Source organism: Oncorhynchus mykiss, chromosome 9, assembly GCF_057628025.1.
Source record: "Oncorhynchus mykiss isolate SJ-2025 chromosome 9, ASM5762802v1, whole genome shotgun sequence".
NCBI classification, from domain to species: Eukaryota; Metazoa; Chordata; class Actinopteri; order Salmoniformes; family Salmonidae; genus Oncorhynchus; species Oncorhynchus mykiss.
In genome coordinates this window covers 81,059,899-81,081,501 of record NC_143030.1, presented here as the reverse complement: position 1 = coordinate 81,081,501, position 21,603 = coordinate 81,059,899, and the positions used below count along the sequence as shown (strand labels likewise).

The following is a 21,603-nucleotide window of genomic DNA, read 5'->3' as shown; positions in this document are numbered from 1 at the left end:
ACACAACATGGTAACAACATGGTAACATGGTAACAACATGGTAACATGGTAACAACATGGTAACAACACAACATGACACCAACATGGTAACAACATGATAACAACATGGTAACATGGTAACAACATGGTAACATGGTAACAACATTGTAACAACACATCATGACACCAACATGGTAACAACATGGTAACAACATGGTAACATGGTAACAACATGGTAACAACACAACATGACACCAACATGGTAACAACATGGTAACAACATGGTAACAACACAACATGACACCAACATGGTAACAACATGGTAACAACATGGTAACAACATGGTAACAACATGGTAACAACACAACATGACACCAACATGGTAACAACATGGTAACAACATGGTAACAACACAACATGACAACAACATGGTAACAACATGGTAACAACATGGTAACAACATGGTAACAACACAACATGACACCAACATGGTAACAACATGGTAACAACATGGTAACAACATGGTAACAACATGGTAACAACACAACATGACACCAACATGGTAACAACATGGTAACAACATGGTAGCAACACAACATGACACCAACATGGTAACATGGTAACAACATGGTAACAACATGGTAACATGGTAACAACATGGTAACAACACATCATGACACCAACATGGTAACAACATGGTAACAACATGGTAACATGGTAACAACATGGTAACAACACAACATGACACCAACATGGTAACAACATGGTAACAACACAACATGACACCAACATGGTAACAACATGGTAACAACATGGTAACATGGTAACAACATGGTAACAACACAACATGACACCAACATGGTAACAACATGGTAACAACATGGTAGCAACACAACATGGTAGCAACACAACATGGCAGCATCACAACATGGTAGCAACACAACATGACAACAACATGGTAGCAACATAACATGGTAGCATCACAACATGGTAGCAACACAACATGGTAACAACACAACATGGTAACAACACAACATGGTAACAACACAACATGACAACAACATGGTAGCAACACAACATGACAACAACATGGTAGCAACACAACATGACAACAACATGGTAGCAACACAACATGGTAGCAACACAACATGGTAACAACACAACATGACAACAACATGGTAGCAACATAACATGGTAGCATCACAACATGGTAGCAACACAACATGACAACAACATGGTAGCAACATAACATGGTAGCATCACAACATGGTAGCAACACAACATGGTAGCATCACAAGGTGTATGTAAACCTCTGAGTTTAAATGTATTTGAACATCTCATTCCAACATCATGGGCTTTAATATGGAGTTGGTCCCCCTTTAATTCTATAACAGCCTCCACTCTTCTGGGAAGACTTTCACTAGATAAAAAAAATAATCTATATATATATTTAACCTTTATTTAACTAGGCAAGTCAGTTATGAACAAGTTCTTATTTACAATGACGGCCTATCCCAGCCAAACCTGGACAACGCTGGGCCAATTGTGCGCCGCTACATGGGTCTACCCCATCTCCCCATAGGTGTGATTACTACCTCTGAGGGTTTAGAGCTTGAGGTACTCACCTCATACCAGTACTTGGGAGTATGGCTAGACGGTACACTGTCCTTCTCTCAGCAAATATCAAAGCTGCAGGCTAAAGTTAAATCTAGACTTGGTTTCCTCTATTGTAATCGCTCCTCTTTCACCCCAGCTGCCAAACTAACCCTGATTCAGATGACCATCCTACCCATGCTAGATTACGGAGACGTAATTTATAGATCGGCAGGTAAGGGTGCTCTCGAGCGGCTAGATGTTCTTTACCATTCAGCCCTCAGATTTGCCACCAAAATGCTCCTTAGAGGACACATCACTGCACTCTATACTCCTCTGTGAACTGGTGATAGAGGTGTTGTTCGGCTACCATGTTACGCTGTGTGTCACGTGTCCATGACTGTTCTGTTTCCACGTGCGGCAGCCTGAAGCACAGCCAGGACTGTTTTGATTCATTCATAATGTCGTCAAAAAGTATTGCTCCTCCACTAGAACCTGAACAGTCCGACTTCAGAAAATAAAATCTTGGCACATTAAGTGACGCTGTGTTTTCTGTTATTTTCTAGATAATTGAGTTTGATACAACACATTTTAATATTTTTGGTCCCTCAAGGCCTATATTCAAGGTCCTATATTCATGGTTCGCCACTGAAACAACATACATTGCAATATTGTCTCGTTAATAGTATATCTGACAATTAGCCTCCAAATACTTTGTCATTTTCCATTATGCATTTTATATATAGATGGGTCAATTTAAATATAAAAAGTTTCTGTTATTTTCTAGTTTTTTTTTTTTAATACAAAGTATTGAAAGATTTTTGGTCCCTCTGAAGGCCTAGGTTCTATAGTCATGGTTCTCCACTGATACAAAGTGTTATGTTTGGGGCAAATCCAATACAACACATTACTGAGTACCACTAGCTGCATCATGTTATGGGTATGCTTGTAATCGTTAAGGGCTGGGGATTTTTTCACAATATTTTTTTTTAATGGAATTGGAACTAAGCACAGTCAAAATCCTAGAGGAAAACCTGGTTCAGTCAGCTTTTCACCAGACACTGGTAGATTAATTCACCTTTCAGCAGGACAATAACCTAAAACAGAAGTCCAAATATACACTGGAGTTGCTTTCCAAGAAGACGGTGAATGTTCCTGAGTGGACGAATTACAATTTTCCCTTAAATCTGCTTGAAAATCTACGGCAAGACTCAAAATGGTTGTCTAGCGAGGGTCAACAACCAATTTGACAGATCTTGAAGAATTTTGAAAATAATAATGTGCAAATATTGTACAATCCAGGTGTGGAAAAATATTAGAGACTTACCCAGAAAGACTCACAGCTCTTAGAGACTTACCCAGAAAGACTCCCAGCTGTAATCACAATTAGAGACTTACCCATAAAGACTCCCAGCTGTAATCACTCTTCGAGACTTACCCAGAAAGACTCACAGCTGTAATCACTCTTAGAGACTTATCCAGAAAGACTCCCAGCTGTAATCACTCTTAGAGACTTACCCATAAAGACTCACAGCTATAATCACTCTTAGAGACTTATCCAGAAAGACTCACAGCTGTAATCACTCTTAGAGACTTACCCAGAAAGACTCCCAGCTGTAACCACTCTTAGAGACTTACCCAGAAAGACTCACAGCTGTAACCACTCTTAGAGACTTACCCAGAAAGACCCCCAGCTGTAACCACTCTTAGAAACTTACCCAGAAAGACTCCCAGCTGTAACCACTGCTGATTCTAACATGTATTGACTCAGGGGTGTGAAAACGTATGTAAATAAACGTGTAAACCTGTTTTCACTTTGTCATCGTGAAGTATTGTGTGTAGATGGTTGAGAAAAAACAGTCCCGGGGCTATGAACACGTTCTGAAGGCTCTGTATAATAACGATCACTCACTGCAGGGTTTATGACGAGATAAAAGGGACGGACTGGGACCAAAACCGGTCCGGGAATTTCTAACACACCGATAACAATAGTAATACTATACTACGCTATACTATTATAATAATTTACTATTACTCGTTACTACTGTTCTGCTAGTCTGCTTTCTTTCAATCATCTTTTAACTAGAATCCCTATTGTTGCTGCTGCGAGGAATGGATTAGTTAGTGCTGTGACAGACAGAACATTTCCACCTCCCATCCCCTAGGGGGCAGCAGAACAGAGCAGCCCACGGTAGCCAGGTGTCTGTAGCAAGACAACACTCATAACCTGAGTAACACCGGTTAGCAACAACTCAAGAAGAACTGACGTGATAAACATATGACAAACTACATGGATAACCATTTTGTTGACCATTTTGTGTTTATCGATATGACATTTGAATTAATTGTATTAGATTCATATAGAATTATAGAAATCTGAATAAAAACATGGATGCTTTCGACAATGAGCAATGACATTTCAAATGAACGTTTGTTTTAGTCTACATGAGCTGATAAAACATGCAATTAAGTTATTAATGCCAGAATAAAATGAGCACTTTGTATTTTCAGCTGCTTATAAACCCTGCACGTCCAGGATAGAAATAAAAATACATTTAAAAAAGAAGAACATTTTTTGTTGTTGCTTGAAATGAAATTACTATCATTATTAAAAACAGCAATCAGAGACTGTGTCCTAAATGGGACACTATTCCCTATTTGATACTACATTGGACCAGAGCCCTGGTCAGAAGTAGTGCATTATTTAGGGAATGGGGTGTAATTTGGGGCACAGCACAGCGACACCATGGAAAAACATCAAAAAAATAAAACAACAGACGTGATGTGATCTGTTTTCAAACAGAAAGCAACATAGACGTTATATCTAACACAAGGAGAAGAATAACCGAGTGGTGGTTTCAATTCAGGTTTTAATTCAGCCAATTCAGGTTTTAATTCAGCCAATTCGGGTTTTAATTCAGCCAAATCAGGTTTTAATTCAGCCAATTCAGGTTTTAATTCTGCCAATTCAGGCTAGTTAATTCTAATTCAGGAATTGAAAAATTCTCATAGAAAACAATGCAGAAAATTTTCAATTCATGAATTTAATTTAAATGGACTGAATTGAAAACTGAATTGAGCCCAACCGACCCTGGTAGTAGACGCATCACGACGACAAGACAACACTAACAACTTTGTTTTTTAAAAGTATTTCACAATTTCAGTTCTTTCATCAAATCAAAAATAATCTAAAGCTGAAAATGAAAAACATTGTACAGTATATCCATCAAGATAATGTGCATGTACAACATGATGCGCAGTACAAATATCTTAAAGGAGTCTGTTATTAGAGACCAACACAATTTGATGCAAATGTGTTCATGATCTGAGAGTGCTACTCACTGACTCACCCAGCAGACACACTGAGTCACACTCTCCCCCATCTCTCTCTCTCCTCTCTCTTCTCTCTTTCTCCCCATCTCTCATATTCTATTCTTCCATTAATGTGATCTTCTCCACACACACACACAACTCATCCTTAAGATCATCCACCTTCCCGAATCGGTTCCTCACCTCACCCACATATTTGTTTGCTTCCCAAATGCCCCCCTTATTCCCTACATCGTCCATAGTCCCTATGGGCCCTGGTCAAAAAGCAGTGCACTATATAGCGTGCCTTTGGGGAGGTCATCTCTCACGTCTTTCTGTCTCTTTTTAAAAAATCTTTCTCTTCTTTCACCTTTTTCTCTGTCGCTCCATCTAGTCCCTTTGGGTCCATCCTCTGTCTCACATCTCCATCTAGTCCCTTTGGTCCATCCTCTGTCTCACATCTCCATCTAGTCCCTTTGGGTCCATCCTCTGTCTCACATCTCCATCTAGTCCCTTTGGGTCCATCCTCTGTCTCACATCTCCATCTAGTCCCTTTGGTCCATCCTCTGTCTCACATCTCCATCTAGTCCTTTTGGGTCCATCCTCTGTCTCACATCTCCACCTAGTCCCTTTGGGTCCATCCTCTGTCTCACATCTCCATCTAGTCCCTTTGGGTCCATCCTCTGTCTCACATTTCCATCTAGTCCCTTCGGTCCATCCTCTGTCTCACATCTCCATCTAGTCCCTTCGGTCCATCCTCTGTCTCACATTTCCATCTAGTCCCTTTGGGTCCATTCTCTGTAAAGCCTAGAGGCCTATAATATATATCTGTCTATAGTCAAGATGGAGGGACTAAGGACACTGGACTGGACAACCTCTTGTCTGTCTGTCCAGCTCCATATCTGTCCTCCATCCATCTGTCCCTCAGTTGTCCTCTGTCTCCCTCGTGCCCAGTAAGTCTGGTCTGCTCCTGATCACAATAAACTCAATCAATCAATCACGATCGATCGATTGATTAATTGATCGACCGTCGTCCAGATCAGAAGGAAGTGACGCAGGTCATCTCGTCCGCCAGGTCTTCCTCGTCGCGGCCCGTTCTGATTGGCTCCTCGTCGCTGTACAGGGTTCCAAGGTCGGGATTGTTCAGGAAACCGCCACCCCCTCCGCCCCTGCTTCCCCGACTCAGCAGGTCACTGGCCGCACTCTCCATCTCGTCAATTGTCATGTGACACGCGTCAGCAATCTCCCGTTTGGCGAAGGCCACAAACTTGGGATCCTTGGCATACAGACCCAGCCCCTCTGAGATCAGCACCTACATGAGGAGAGACAGTGATTAGTTGGTTGGTTAGTTGATTTAAAAAATGTAACTTAACCCATTAATTTCTCATCAATAACCTGGATATAATGAATGCAGTCAAGACTCTATGGATGTTTAAATCAATATCGATATCTAAATACAGTGGGGCAAAAAAGCATTTAGTCAGCCACCAATTGTGCAAGTTCTCCCACTTAAAAATATGAGAGAGGCCTGTAATTTTCATCATAGGTACACTTCATAGGTACACATAGGTACACAAAATGAGAAAAAAAAATCCAGAAAATCACATTTTAGGATTTTTAATTTATTTATTTGCAAATTATGGTGGAAAATAAGTATTTGGTCACCTACAAACAAGCAAGATTTCTGGCTCTGACAGACCTGTAACTTCTTCTTGAAGAGGCTCCTCTGTCCTCCACTCGTTACCTGTATTAATGGCACCTGTTTGAACTTGTTATCAGTATAAAATACACCTGTCCACAACCTCAAACAGTCACACTCCAAACTCCACTATGGCCAAGACCAAAGAGCTGTCAAAGGACACCAGAAACAAAATTGTAGACCTGCACCAGTCTGGGAAGACTGAATCTGCAATAGGTAAGCAGCTTGGTTTGAAGAAATCAACTGTGGGAGCAATTATTAGGAAATGGAAGACATACAAGACCACTGATAATCTCCCTCGGCTCCACGCAAGATCCCACCCCGTGGGGTCAAAATGATCACAAGAACGGTGAGCAAAAATCCCAGAACTAGTGAACTAGTGAATGACTTGCAGAGAGCTGGGACACACCATCAGTAACACACCAAGCCGTCAGGGACTCAAATACTGCAGTGCCAGACGTGTCCTCCTGCTTAAGCCAGTACATGTCCAGGCCCATCTGAAGTTTGCTAGAGAGCATTTGGATGATCCAGAAGAAGATTGGGAGAATGTCATATGGTCAGATGAAACCACAATATAACTTTTTGGTAAAAACTCAACTCGTTGCGTTTGGAGGACAAAGAATGCTGAGTTGCATCCAAAGAACACCATACCTACTGTGAAGCATGGGGGTGGAAACATCATGCTTTGGGGCTGTTTTTCTGCAAAGGGACCAGGACGACTGATCCGTGTAAAGGAAAGAATGAATGGGGCCATGTATCGTGAGATTTTGAGTGAAAACCTCCTTCCATCAGCAAGGGCATTGAAGATGAAACGTGGCTGGGTCTTTCAGCATGACAATGATCCCAAACACACCGCCCGGCAATGAAGGAGTGGCTTCGTAAGAAGCATTTCAAGGTCCTGGAGTGGCCTAGCCAGTCTCCAGATCGCAACCCCATAGAAAATCTTTGGAGGGAGGTGAAAGTCCGTGTTGCCCAGCAACAGCCCCAAAACATCACTGCTCTAGAGGAGATCTGCATGGAGGAATGGGCCAAAATACCAGCAACAGTGTGTGAAAACCTTGTGAAGACTTACAGAAAACGTTTGACCTCTGTCATTGCCAACAAAGGGTATTTAACAAAGTATTGAGATAAACTTTTTTTATTGACCAAATACTTATTTTCCACCATAATTTGCAAATAAATTAATTAAAAATCCTAAAATGTGATTTTCTGGATTTTTTTTTCTCATTTTGTCTGTCATAGTTGAACTGTACCTATGAGTGGGAGAACTTGCACAATTGGTGGCTGACTAAATACTTTTTTGCCCCACTGTATGTCTAAATGTGTAGTAATACTCACGGCTTCTACCAGGCTGTCAGCGCTGCCTCTCTTGTCGCTGTAGTGAGGGCTGAGCTGAGTGGGGACCCTTAGTGTGGTATAGGCCCTGTATGGTGCCTGGGAACCTCCTGAGGGACAAGGGGGCCCCGTGTACCACCCCGCAGGGCCAGGTCGGGAGGTGGCAGCCGTCACGTTGGCCCCTCCACCCGTCTTGTCCCCCCAGATCCCGGAGCCGCCGCTGCCCCCCGCCCCTTCCTCTTCGACCAGGATGAGAGGGGCATAGAGGAGGCGACCTCGGCGAGGGCAAGGGTTGGCCCAGGAGGCAGAGGAACCTGTTGAGGAACGGCTGCTGCTGCGACGGGACTCGTAACTGCCGTACGTCTGGAGGGAGAGAGAAGTACAGAGAGGTTGGAACATGTTACAGCTACACAACTGCACTTTCCATTAGTCCTCGTTACGTGTGTGTGTGTGTGTGTGCGCTTTAAGAGGGTGTATGTATGTTACCTGTGTAGTGACCTGTGTGCGTGCCCGGCAGGGGGGAGAGTTCTGGTGGTAGGTTCCTGGGATGGGGAGGTCATCATTGCTGTCCTGCCTCCTCAGACATTGGATATTAAAGGATGGTTTACGACCTGGGAGGAACCAGGAAGTAAACAAGGAGTCACATGGTGGAACCAGGTAGTAAACAAGAAGTCACACGGAGGAAGCAAGAAATACAAGTTAAGTCACACGGTGGAACTAGGAAGTCACACGGTGGAACCAGGAAGGAAACAGGATGTTTACTTGCAAGATGGAAACAGGAAGTCACAAGGAGGATGTTTCTCAAATGAAGACGCAGTGTAGAGGCCAAGAGCGTAAAAGGTTCTGAACATTGCAGATAGAAATGTCATGAATAGAGATGACATGATTCCTTACTCTACATGAGTGAGAGGCACATTTGTTTTACATCACATAATTCTACCTGGTTGTTCCCCACCGTCATGCCCCATGTAAAGCAGCCCTGGTGTTGTGATGTTACCGGTAGGTGTGGCGGGGAGGAGGCGTCTCCTCGCGGTCCTCCGTCCATCTCCATAGCCATTCCCGTTCCCGTTGCCATAGTTATTACCGTAGGCAGCGTTGCTGGGGGCGTGGGCGTCGTACATGTGGTCATGCTGACCAGGGTACAGAGGAGGGTCGTCAGGGTAACGAAGTCTGGGTGGGAGGAATGGGATCGAGATTAAGATCAAGATTAAGATTAGGATCAAGATTAAGATTAGGGTCATGATTAGGATCAAGATCAAAACAAAGATATAGTGATAATACACACTAGCACACTTTTAGCACCCACACATATATTCTCAAACACAGGCTCATATAAACACACACACACACACACACACACACACACACACACACACACACACACACACACACACACACACACACACACACACACACACACACACACACACACACACACTACCTGTCACGAGGATCAAGGCTCTCGTTATCCTCATCGTAGTAACCTTCCTCTCCTCCGTAACTCTCCTCTCCTCCATCCATCCCTCCGTTACGACCTCGGACAGGAGAATACCTGTCTCCTCTGCTGTCTCTTCTACTGGAGAGAGGGAGGGATTGATTGACTGATTTTCACGATCTGACTTTAGAGATCCTTATTATTCTCTATGTTTGGTTAGGTCAGGGTGTGACTCGGGTGGGAAAGTCTATGTTTTCTCTTTCTTTGTGTTTGGCAGAGTGTGGTTTCCAATCAGAGGCAGCTGTCTATCGTTGTCTCTGATTGGGGATCATATATAAGTTATCATTTTCCTTTTGGGTTTTGTGGGATCTTGTTTTCTGTTTAGTGTTTCTGCCTGACAGAACTGTGCTCTTTCGTTTTCACGTTTGTTATTTTGTGTATGTTTTTTTAATATTAAAATCATGAACACTTTCCACGCTGCGCCTTGGTCCACTATTCATTCTACAAACAAGAGCCGTTACAGGGGGGATTCAGCCAGGACGAGTTGTGCCAGCTCTACGCTCCAGGCCTCCAGTGTGCCTCCACGGCCCAGCATATCCTGCGCCGGCTCTACGCACTATGCCTCCAGTGCGCCTTCATAGCCCAGTAAGTCCTGTGCCAGCTCTCCACACTCACCGAGCTAAAGTGATTATCAAGCCAGGACGAGTTGTGGCAGCTCCACGTACCAGGCTTCCAGTCCGTCTCCTCAGTCCGGTGAGACCTGTTCCGGCTCCACGAACGAAACCTCCAGTGATGATCCATAGCCCGAAGCCTCCAGTGATGATCCATGGCACGAAGCCTCCAGTGATGATCCATGGCACGAAGCCTCCAGTGATGATCCATGGCACGAAGCCTCCAGTGATGATCCATGGCCCGAAGCCTCGAGTGATGATCCATGGCCCGAAGCCTCCAGTGGTGATCCATGGCACAAAGCCTCCAGTGATGATCCATGGCACAGAGCCTGCAGTGACGATCCATGGCACAGAGCCTTCAGTGACGATCTACGGTCCGGAGCCTCCAGCGTCGGTCCCCAGTAGGGAGCCTGCAGCGTCTGTCCCCAGTCCGGAGCCTCCAGCGTTGTTCCCCAGTACGGAGCCTGCAGCGACGGTCCCCAGTACGGAGCCTGCAGCGACGGTCCCCAGTACGGAGCCTGCAGCGACGGTCCCCAGTACGGAGCCTGCAGCGTCGGTCCCCAGTACGGAGCCTGCAGCGTCGGTTCCCAGTCCGGAGCCTGCAGCGTCGGTCCCCAGTACGGAGCCTGCAGCGTCGGTTCCCAGTCCGGAGCCTGCAGCGTCGGTCCCCAGTACGGAGCCTGCAGCGTCGGTTCCCAGTCCGGAGCCTGCAGCGTCGGTCCCCAGTACGGAGCCTGCAGCGTCGGTTCCCAGTCCGGAGCCTGCAGCGTCGGTTCCCAGTCCGGAGCCTGCAGCGACGGTCCCCAGTACGGAGCCTGCAGCGTCGGTCCCCAGTACGGAGCCTGCAGCGTCGGTCCCCAGTCCGGAGCCTGCAGTGTCGGTCCCCAGTACGGAGCCTGCAGCGTCGGTCCCCAGTACGGAGCCTGCAGCGTCGGTTCCCAGTCCGGAGCCTGCAGCGTCGGTCCCCAGTACGGAGCCTGCAGCGTCGGTTCCCAGTCCGGAGCCTGCAGCGTCGGTTCCCAGTCCGGAGCCTGCAGCGTCGGTCCCCAGTACGGAGCCTGCAGCGACGGTCCCCAGTCCGGAGCCTGCAGCGACGATCTACGGTCCGGAGGTCCCGGCAACGATCCCTGCACCAGAGGCGCCACCGAAGTGGGGGGGGGGGCCTCAAGCGGAGCGGGGTCTCCGTTCCGCACTGGAGCCCCCACCGAGAGTAGATGCCCACCCGGACCCTCCCCTATAGGGATCTTGTTTTCTGTTTAGTGTCTGTGCCTGACAGAACCGTGCACTTTCGTTTTCACGTTTGTTATTGTGTTTGTGTGTTTTTGAAATATTAAAATCATGAACACTTTCCACGCTGCGCCTTGGTCCACTATTCATTCTACAAACGAAAGCCATTATACTGATAGACGGATTGACGGGCTGACTGACTGTCTGATTAATGGACTGACTGATGGACTGACTGGCTGGCTGACTACCTGACTGGCTGACTAGCTGACTGGCTGACTGATTAATGGACTGATTGACCGACTTCCAGACTGATTGACAGACTGATTGACGGACTGCCAGACTGGCTGGGAGCAAGCTATGAAAACAGGAGAAACATGCTTAAACAGAGACAGAAGGAGATAAAGGTTCTGAGAGAAGGGTCAGTCTGGTCGTCAGTCAGAAACACGTAACATAGGATCGTATCGTAGCGTCTGCGACAACTAAGGAACATTGTTCTCGTACGCAGATTTCTCCTTCACTGATCATTTGGACAAATCACGTTTTCGTAAGTGTTCACGTTTCGAATTTCGGATGGGGAGGGGCCATTTAGCCCATTGGCCGAAAGTTTCAGTTTTTAAGGGGGTGGAGACTGTGGGAGAGGAGGCGGTTTTCTTGTTATTAGCTTTTCTCATACCTCTCCCCTAAAGGAAAATCTGATGCAAAATACCTGAGATTTTTTGTTTGTTCTGGCTTTCCGAGACTAGTCAAGTGCCTACCTTGAATACTTGTTAGAATTCCTTCTGCTCATGGCCGGTTGGTCCACCAGTCCGTTCTTAATGGAAGAATGACGATGATGATGGTTGAGCGAGGACCTCATGTTGTCTCCTCGTCTCAGCTCATCCTGCTCCAGGCCTCCTCCGTTGGGGGTCTTGGAGAAGGAGGTGGAACCTCGGTGAGCCAGACCCCCGTTGGAGAGACTCTCCCTGGGCATACCTCCTCGTCCAGTAAGGGTGGTGACCATGGAGCCACGTCTGTCCTTACCCTCAGGGGCATAGCCATTATCAGTCTGTGGGGAGAGTGTTAGAGGGGATAAGTTGATCAAGGCAATGCTGAGAATCACATAATGACTAGTTATTTGTGTGATTTCTAGGTCAGTGATTATGTGCAGTCCAACTGCAGTCAATTTCAATTTCAAACATGCACAAGGTTAGAGATAAAATCACAAGGTTAAATCCAGATGAATGTAAATCATCTTTTGAGGATCAGTTTGGACAGCCCTGTTTTACAGCTTGCTAGTGTCTGTCCCGTCTCAACACATGTTGACGTCAGTCGAAGTCGGGAAGTTTACATACACTTAGGTTGAAGTCATTAAAACTCATTTTTCAACCACTCCACACATTTCTTGTTAACAAACTATAGTTTTGGCAAGTCGGTTAGGACATCTACTTTGTGCATGACACAAGTAATTTTTCCAACAAATGTTTACAGACAGATTATTTCACTTATAATTCACTGTATCACAATTCCAGTGGGTCAGAAGTTTACATACACTAAGTTGACTGTTACTTTAAATCGCTTAGAAAATCCCAGAAAATGATGTCATGGCTTTATAAACGTCTGATAGGCTAATTGACATAATTTGAGTCAATTGGAGGTGTACCTGTGGATGTATTTCAAGACCTACCTTCAAACTCAGTGCCTCAAACTCAGTACCACGTTCATCTGTACAAACAATAGTATGCAAGTATAAACACCATGAGACCACGCAGCCGTCACGTACTTTGGTGCGGAAAGTGCAAATCAATCCCAGAACAACAGCAATGGACCTTGTGAAGATGCTGGAGGAAACAGGTACAAAAGTATCTGTATCCACAGTAAAACGAGTCCTATATCGACATAACCTGAAAGGCCGCTCAGCAAGGAAGAAGCCACTGCTCCAAAACCACCATAAAGCCAGACTACGGTTTGAAACTGCACATGGGGACGAAGATCGTACTTTTTGGAGAAATGTCCTCTGGCCTGTTGAAACAAAAATAGAACTGTTTGGCCATAATGACCATCGTTATGTTGAGAGGAAAAAGGGGGAGGCTTGCAAGCCGAAGAACACCATCCCAACCATGAAGCACGGGGGTGGCAACATCTTGTTGTGGGGGTGCTTTGCTGCAGGAGGACTGGTGCACTTCACAAAATAGATGGCTTCATGAGGTAAGAAAATGATGTGGATATTTTGAAGCAACATCTCAAGACATCAGTTAAAGCTTGGTCGCAAATGGGTCTTCCAAATTAACAATGACCCCAAGCATACTTCCAAAGTTGTGGCAAAATGGCTTAAGGACAACAAAGTCAAGGTATTGGAGTGGCCATCACAAAGCCCTGACCTCAATCCTATTGAACAACTTATTACAATTTATTGTGAAAAACGTTTGACCCAAGTTAAACAATTTAAAGGCAATGCTACCAAATACTATTTGAGTGTATGTAAACTTCTGACCCACTGGGAATGTGATGAAAGAAATTAAAGCTGAAATAAATCATTCTCTCTACTTGCACATCATCATCTGCTCATTTATCACTCCAGTGTTAATCTTCTAAATTGTAATTACTTCGCTACTATGGCTTATTTATGGCCTTACCTCCTCATGCCATTTGCACACACTGTATATAGACTTAATTTTTTTTCTATTGTGTTATTGACTGTACGCTTGTTTATTCCATGTGTAACTCTGTGTTGTTGTTTGTGTCACACTGCTTTGATTTATCTTGGCCAGGTCACAGTTGTAAATGAGAACTTGTTCTCAACTAGCCTACCTGGTTAAATAAAGGTGAAATAAATAAATAAAAAAATGAATCAAATATATTCTAACACTTAACATTCTTAAACTAAAGTCGTGCTCCTAAATGACCTAAGGGGGAATTTTTACTAGGATTAAATGTCAGGAATTGTGAAAAACTGAGTTTAAATGTATTTGGCTAAGGTGTATGTAAACTTCCGACTTCAACTGTATATATACACAGTGACCTTATAGGGAGACTCATCTTCCTCTGGCTCTTCCTCCATGCCCTCTTCCTCTTCCTCCTCCAGGTCAGCTGACATGGCCATCCTCATCTCCGGCCCCAGGTCCTGTAGTGTACGCAGACCCGCCTGACACAGCTGCACACGAAGAGAGAGGTGAGAACATTAATAAATATCGATACAGACCAATATGTATGTATATACATGTATATATATATATATATATACAGTGGGGCAAAAAAGTATTTAGTCAGCCACCAATTGTGCAAGTTCTCCCACTTAAACATATGAGAGAGGCCTGTAATTTTCATCATAGGTACACTTCAACTATGACAGACAAAATGAGAAAAAAAAATCCAGAAAATCACATTGTAGGATTTTTAATGAATTTATTTGCAAATTATGGTGGAAAATAAGTATTTGGTCACCTACAAAAGTTTATCTCAATACTTTGTTAAATACCCTTTGTTGGCAATGACAGAGGTCAAACGTTTTCTGTAAGTCTTCACAAGGTTTTCACACACTGTTGCTGGTATTTTGGCCCATTCCTCCATGCAGATCTCCTCTAGAACAGTGATGTTTTGGGGCTGTTGCTGGGCAACACGGACTTTCACCTCCCTCCAAAGATTTTCTATGGGGTTGAGATCTGGAGACTGGCTAGGCCACTCCAGGACCTTGAAATGCTTCTTACGAAGCCACTCCTTCACACCGGGCGGTGTGTTTGGGATCATTGTCATGCTGAAAGACCCAGCCACGTTTCATCTTCAATGCCCTTGCTGATGGAAGGAGGTTTTCACTCAAAATCTCACAATACATGGCCCCATTCATTCTTTCCTTTACACGGATCAGTCGTCCTGGTCCCTTTGCAGAAAAACAGCCCCAAAGCATGATGTTTCCACCCCCATGCTTCACAGTAGGTATGGTGTTCTTTTGATGCAACTCAGCATTCTTTGTCCTCCAAACACGACGAGTTGAGTTTTTACCAAAAAGTTATATTTTGGTTTCATCTGACCATATGACATTCTCCCAATCTTCTTCTGGATCATCCAAATGCTCTCTAGCAAACTTCAGACGGGCCTGGACATGTACTGGCTTAAGCAGGGGGACACGTCTGGCACTGCAGGATTTGCGGCGTAGTGTGTTACTGATGGTAGGCTTTGTTACTTTGGTCCCAGCTCTCTGCAGGTCATTCACTAGGTCCCACCGTGTGATTCTGGGATTTTTGCTCACCGTTCTTGTGATAATTTTGACCCCACGGAGTGAGATCTTGCGTGGAGCCCCAGATCGAGGGAGATTATCAGTGGTCTTGTATGTCTTCCATTTCCTAATAATTGCTCCCACAGTTGATTTCTTCAAACCAAGCTGCTTACCTATTGCAGATTCAGTCTTCCCAGCCTGGTGCAGGTCTACAATTTTGTTTCTGCTGTCCTTTGACAGCTCTTTGGTCTTGGCCATAGTGGAGTTTGGTGTGTGACTGTTTGAGGTTGTTGATAGGTGTCTTTTATACTGATAATAAGTTCAAACAGGTGCCATTAATACAGGTAACGAGTGGAGGACAGAGGAGCCTCTTAAAGAAGAAGTTACAGGTCTGTGAGAGCAAGAAATCTTGCTTGTTTGTAGGTGACCAAATACTTATTTTCCACCATAATTTGCAAATAAATTCATAAGAAATCCTACAATGTGATTTTCTGGATTTTTTTTCTCATTTTGTCTGTCATAGTTGAAGTGTACCTATGATGAAAATTACAGGCCTCTCTCATATTTTTAAGTGGGAGAACTTGCACAATTGGTGGCTGACTAAATACTTTTTTGCCCCACTGTGTGTGTGTGTATATATATATATATATATATATATATATATATATATATATATATATATATATATATATATATATATATATACATGTATAGTTAGTACTCTCGTATAGTTAGTACTCTACCGTATAGCTAGTACTCTACCGTATACTGTAGCTAGTACTCTACCGTATAGCTAGTACTCTATCATATACTGTAGCTAGTACTCCACCGTATAGCTAGTACTCTCGTATAGTTAGTACTCTCAGTATAGCTAGTACTCTACCGTATAGCTAGTACTCTACCGTATACTGTAGCTTGTACTCTACCGTATAGGTAGTACTCTACCGTATAGCTAGTACTCTACTGTATACTGTATCTAGTATTCTACCATATAGCTAGTACTCTACCATATAGTTAGTACTCTACCGTATAGCTAGTACTCTACCGTATAGCTAGTACTCTACCGTATAGCTAGTACTCTACCGTATATCTAGTACTCTACCGTATAGCTAGTCCTCTACCATACAGCTAGTACTCGACCGTATACTGTAGCTAGTACTCTACCATTGAACTAGCACTCTACCGTATAGTTAGTACTCCACCGTATAGACAGTATATAAAGAGCAGCTACTGACCGTATACAGAGGAAACAGTATGCAGCAGAGGAGACAGTATGCAGCAGAGGAGGCAGTATGCAGCAGAGGAGGCAGTATGCACCAGAGGAGACAGTATGCAGCAGAGGAGACAGTATGCAGAGGAGCCAGTATGCAGCAGAGGAGGCAGTATGCAGCAGAGGAGGCAGTATGCAGCAGAGGAGGCAGTATGCAGCAGAGGAGACAGTATGCAGCAGAGGAGACAGTATGCAGCAGAGGCGACAGTATGCAGCAGAGGAGACAGTATGCAGCAGAGGAGACAGTATGCAGCAGAGGAGGCAGTATGCAGCAGAGGAGACAGTATGCAGAGGAGACAGTATACAGAGGAGACAGTATGCAGAGACAGTATGCAGAGGAGCCAGTATGCAGAGACAGTATGCAGAGGAGACAGTATGCAGCAGCAGAGACAGTATGCGGAGGAGACAGTATGCAGCAGATGAGGCAGTATGCAGCAGATGAGGCAGTATGCAGCAGAGGAGGCAGTATGCAGCAGAGGAGGCAGTATGCAGAGGAGACAGTATACAGAGGAGAGAGTATGCAGAGACAGTATGCAGAGGAGACAGTATGCAGCAGCGGAGACAGTGTGCAGCAGAGGAGACAGTATGCAGAGTAGACAGTATGCAGCAGAGGAGACAGTATGCAGCAGAGGAGGCAGTATGCAGCAGAGGAGGCAGTATGCAGAGGAGACAGTATGCAGAGGAGACAGTATGTAGAGGAGACAGTATGTAGAGGAGACAGTATGTAGAGGAGACAGTATGCAGCAGAGGAGACAGTATGTAGCAGAAGAGACAGTATGCAGCAGAGGAGGCAGTATGCAGCAGAGGAGGCAGCATGCAGCAGAGGAGGCAGTATGCAGCAGAGGAGACAGTATGCAGCAGAGGAGACAGTATGCAGCAGTGGAGACAGTATGCAGCAGTGGAGACAGTATGCAGCAGTGGAGACAGTATGCAGCAGAGGATACAGTATACAGAGGAGACAGTATGCAGAGGAGACAGTATGCGGAGGAGACAGTATGCAGAGACAGTATGCAGCAGAGGAAACAGTATGCAGCAGAGGAGACAGTATGCAGCAGAGGAGACAGTATGCAGAGGAGACAGTATGCAGAGGAGACAGTATGCAGCAGAGGAGCCAGTATGCAGAGGAGACAGTATGCAGAGGAGACAGTATGCAGAGGAGACAGTATGCGGAGGAGACAGTATGCAGAGACAGTATGCAGCAGAGGAAACAGTATGCAGCAGAGGAGACAGTATGCAGCGCAACATAGATATACAGCACCGACCGATCCTCAGTTGAGTCATACCAAAGACACTAAAAATGGAACCCGATGCTTTGCTGCTTGGCACTCAGCATTAAAGAGCTGGATTGGGGGTATGGCCCTGTGATAAACTAGCGTCCTGTGTAGGGGGTGTACTCTACATCAAGCTGTCTCACTACAGAAACAGGAGACAGACTAGTGTCCTGTCCAGGGGGTGTACTGTACATCAAGCTGTCTCACTACAGAAACAGGAGACAGACTAGTGTCCTGTCCAGGGGGTGTACTCTACGTCAAGCTGTCTCACTACAGAAACAGGAGACAGACTAGTGTCCTGTCCAGGGGGTGTACTCTACATCAAGCTGTCTCACTACAGAAACAAGATATAGACTAGCGTCCTGTCCCAGAATTTAAGGATTTGGGGTACTGGCCAGCCAGGCAAGTAGACTGCCACAATCTGTGACAAAGTAACATTTCACTGGCTTGCTGGGCTTCTTTGGTACATTGTCTACTATCCCAGTCTGAACAGTAGTAGCCTCGATCTAGCGTGCTAGCTTCATTTCCATCCTTGAAGCTGCCTCAACACTACAGAAATAAGAGATTGGCGTTCAGAGTACAGCAGCCTTTCTGGCTGCGACAAGAATACTAACCTGTAGAGCAGCAGAGGTGTTGTTTGGGTCGCCCTCTTCCAGATCTCCTTGCTCTTTTCTCTTCCTGAACTTCCTGAAGTAGTCCTGAATCAGGAAGGTTGCGTAGAACTTACCAACCGTCACATCCTCTTCTGTGGAGGGGAGGCGAGAGGACAGGAGGAGGAGAGAGAGGAAAAAAGAAGAGCGAAGAGAAGAGAGAGAGGACCGAAGAGAGAGGAGAAGAGAGAAAGAGAGAGGACAGAAGAGCGAGAGAGAGAGAAGACCGAAGAGAGAGGAGAAGAGAGGAAGAGAGAGGACAGAAGAGCGAGAGAGAGAGAAGACCGAAGAGAGAGGAGAAGAGAGGAAGAGAGAGGACAGAAGAGCGAGAGAGAGAGAGGACCGAAGAGAGAGGAGAAGAGAGGAAGAGAGAGGACCGAAAAGAGAGGAGAAGAGAGGAAGAGAGAGGACAGAAGAGCGAGAGAGAGAGAGGACCGAAGAGAGAGGAGAAGAGAGAAAGAGAGAGGACAGAAGAGCGAGAGAGAGAGAGGACCGAAGAGAGAGGAGAAGAGAGGAAGAGAGAGGACAGAAGAGCGAGAGAGAGAGAGGACCGAAGAGAGAGGAGAAAAGAGAGAACAGAAGAGCGAGAGAGAGGACAGAAGAGCGAGAGAGAGAGAGAGAGGACCGAAGAGAGAGGAGAAGAGAGGAAGAGAGAGGACAGAAGAGAGAGGAGAAGAAAGAGGACCGAAGAGAGAAGAGAAGAGAGAAAGAGAGAGGACAGAAGAGCGAGAGAGAGAGAGGACCGAAGAGAGAACACACTGTGTTTACTTCCAGAATTGACTGAATTGAAATGGAATGGACCCGAACCATGGAGAATGTACACTGTGAGGAAGATGCATATACATACTGTATGTACTATTTAAATACTTGAGGTACTTTTGATTTATACTGAAGACAAATATAAACGCAACATGTAAAGTGTTGGTCCCATGTTTTATGGGCTGAAATGAAAGTTTATTTATCTTCATTTTTGTGCACACGCGTTTGTTTACATCCCTGTTGGTGAGCATTTCTTATATCAATATTGATATTCGCATATCAAGAAGCTGATTAAACAGTGCAATCATTACACAGGTGCACCTTGTGCTGGGGACAATAAAAGGCCACTCTCAAATGTGAAGTTTTGTCACACAACACAATGCCACAGATTTCTCAAGTTTTAAGGGAGCGTACAATTGGCAAGCTGACTGCAGGAATGTCCACCAGAGTTGTTGCCAGGGAATTTAATGTTCATTTCTCTACCATAAGCCGCCTCCAACATCGTTTTAGAGAATTTGGCAGCATGTCCATCCGGCCTCACAACTGCAGACCATGTGTAACCACGCCTACCCTGGACCCTCCACATCCTGCTTCTTCACCTGTGGGATCGTCTGCGACCGGTCACCCAGACAGCTGATGAAACTGAGGAGTATTTCTGTCTGTAATAAAGCCCTTTTGTGGGGGAAAAAAAATCATTTTGATTCGCTAAGCCTGGTTACCCAGTGGATGTACCTGGCTCCCAAGTGGATGATCCCCTGCCCAGTCATTTAAAATCCACAGATTAGGGCCTAATGAATTTATTTCAATTGACAGATTTTTCTTATATAAACTGTAACTCAGCAAAATCTTTGAAATTGTTGAATGTTGCGTTTATATTTCTGTTCAGTATAGATACATGTGCTCTGATACTATACAGGAACCATTCGTTTTAGTTTTAAACGATTCGGTGTGATTTGATTTGATTTGAAAAACGGTTCAACGCAATTTGATTCGATGCACTGATGGCGGATATCGCTTGACTGGTGTGCAGGGTAGGAAGAGGTAGGAAGAGGTTGGTAGCTTTGGCATTATTCCATTGATCCCATTGTACTGGTAAAAGCTAAATGAAAGGTTGGCAGAGGTTGGTAGAGGTTGGAAGAGGTTGGAAGAGGTTGGCAGAGGTTGGAAGAGGTTGGCAGAGGTTGGAAGAGGTTGGCAGAGGTTGGAAGAGGTTGGCAGAAGTAGGAAGAGGTTGGCAGAGGTTGGAAGACATTGGCAGAGGTTGGAAGACGTTGGCAGAGGTTGGCAGAGGTTGGCAGAGGTTGGCAGAGGTAGGAAGAGGTAGGAAGAGGTAGGAAGAGGTTGGAAGAGGTTGGCAGAGGTTGGACGAGGTTGGACGAGGTTGGCAGAGGTTGGCAGAGGTTGGACGAGGTTGGACGAGGTTGGCAGAGGTTGGCAGAGGTTGGCAGAGGTTGGCACTACTCCATTGATCCCATTGTACCGGTCAAACTAAATAATGCACACATGAACCCTGAGTGATACACAGTTCAATCAACAACTCAAAGACTGAAACCAACCACCGTTGAACCACTCTGTTGTGATCCTGAACAAGTGGTCATCTGGGGTGGGGTACAATAACCCCGTCCACATCCAAAATGGCACACTATTCCCTAGGTAGTGCACTAGGCTTGTTCCCTATTATCTAGGTAGTGGATATTTGACCGGCTGATCCAAAAAAGAACGATGGGTTGGGATTAGGTTGGGGTTGGGGTTAGGATTAGGGTTAGGGTTGGGGTTATTTTAAATCTGCTGGCTGTATACACTCCATGTAAATGCACTAGGCTTCTGGCCAAAAGGTAGTGCACTACTATGAAGGGAGTAGGGTGCCATTTGAGCGTGCTTGGCCCCCCATCTCACCCTCGTGTGGGGGGATGACCTCGTCCAGAACCTTGGGCTTCATCCTTTTCCAGATCTTCTTTATAATGGTCCTCAACTCCTCGTTCTCCTGGTCCGGGTTACCTGGGGAAATAACAAATTAGTTGATTCATTGGTTGAACAATTCATTGACCGATTGAATTGAATTGTTTGACAGACAGACAGACAGACAGACAGACAGACAGACAGACAGACAGACAGACAGACAGACTGAACGATCCACATCTTTATTTGTTATGATAAAGAAAAGTGTCATCGATGCATAGCACAGACACCACAATACTATTAACACTGATACAATG

At 45.1% G+C, this 21,603-nt stretch overlaps 1 protein-coding gene across 4 annotated transcripts in view; it reads right to left on the bottom strand.

Moving 5' to 3' along the window:
* Positions 1-3,873: 3,873 nt before the first annotated feature.
* The window catches only part of cacna1fb (calcium voltage-gated channel subunit alpha1 Fb), a 204,660-nt gene continuing 186,930 nt past the window's right edge, over positions 3,874-21,603 (bottom strand). For 2 of the 4 annotated variants that reach the window (XM_090185540.1, XM_090185542.1), the window contains 9 exons: positions 21,284-21,385; positions 18,593-18,723; positions 14,247-14,378; positions 12,004-12,293; positions 9,357-9,491; positions 8,913-9,085; positions 8,402-8,526; positions 7,919-8,278; positions 3,874-6,193 (listed from right to left, as the gene is read on the bottom strand). In XM_090185540.1, the coding sequence (XP_090041666.1) occupies positions 5,921-6,193; positions 7,919-8,278; positions 8,402-8,526; positions 8,913-9,085; positions 9,357-9,491; positions 12,004-12,293; positions 14,247-14,378; positions 18,593-18,723; positions 21,284-21,385 (1,721 nt within the window). In that variant the 3' untranslated portion in view covers positions 3,874-5,920. The remainder of the gene's footprint in view (positions 6,194-7,918; positions 8,279-8,401; positions 8,527-8,912; positions 9,086-9,356; positions 9,492-12,003; positions 12,294-14,246; positions 14,379-18,592; positions 18,724-21,283; positions 21,386-21,603) is intronic. The other 2 variants (XM_036989057.2, XM_090185541.1) reach the window with 2 other exon arrangements.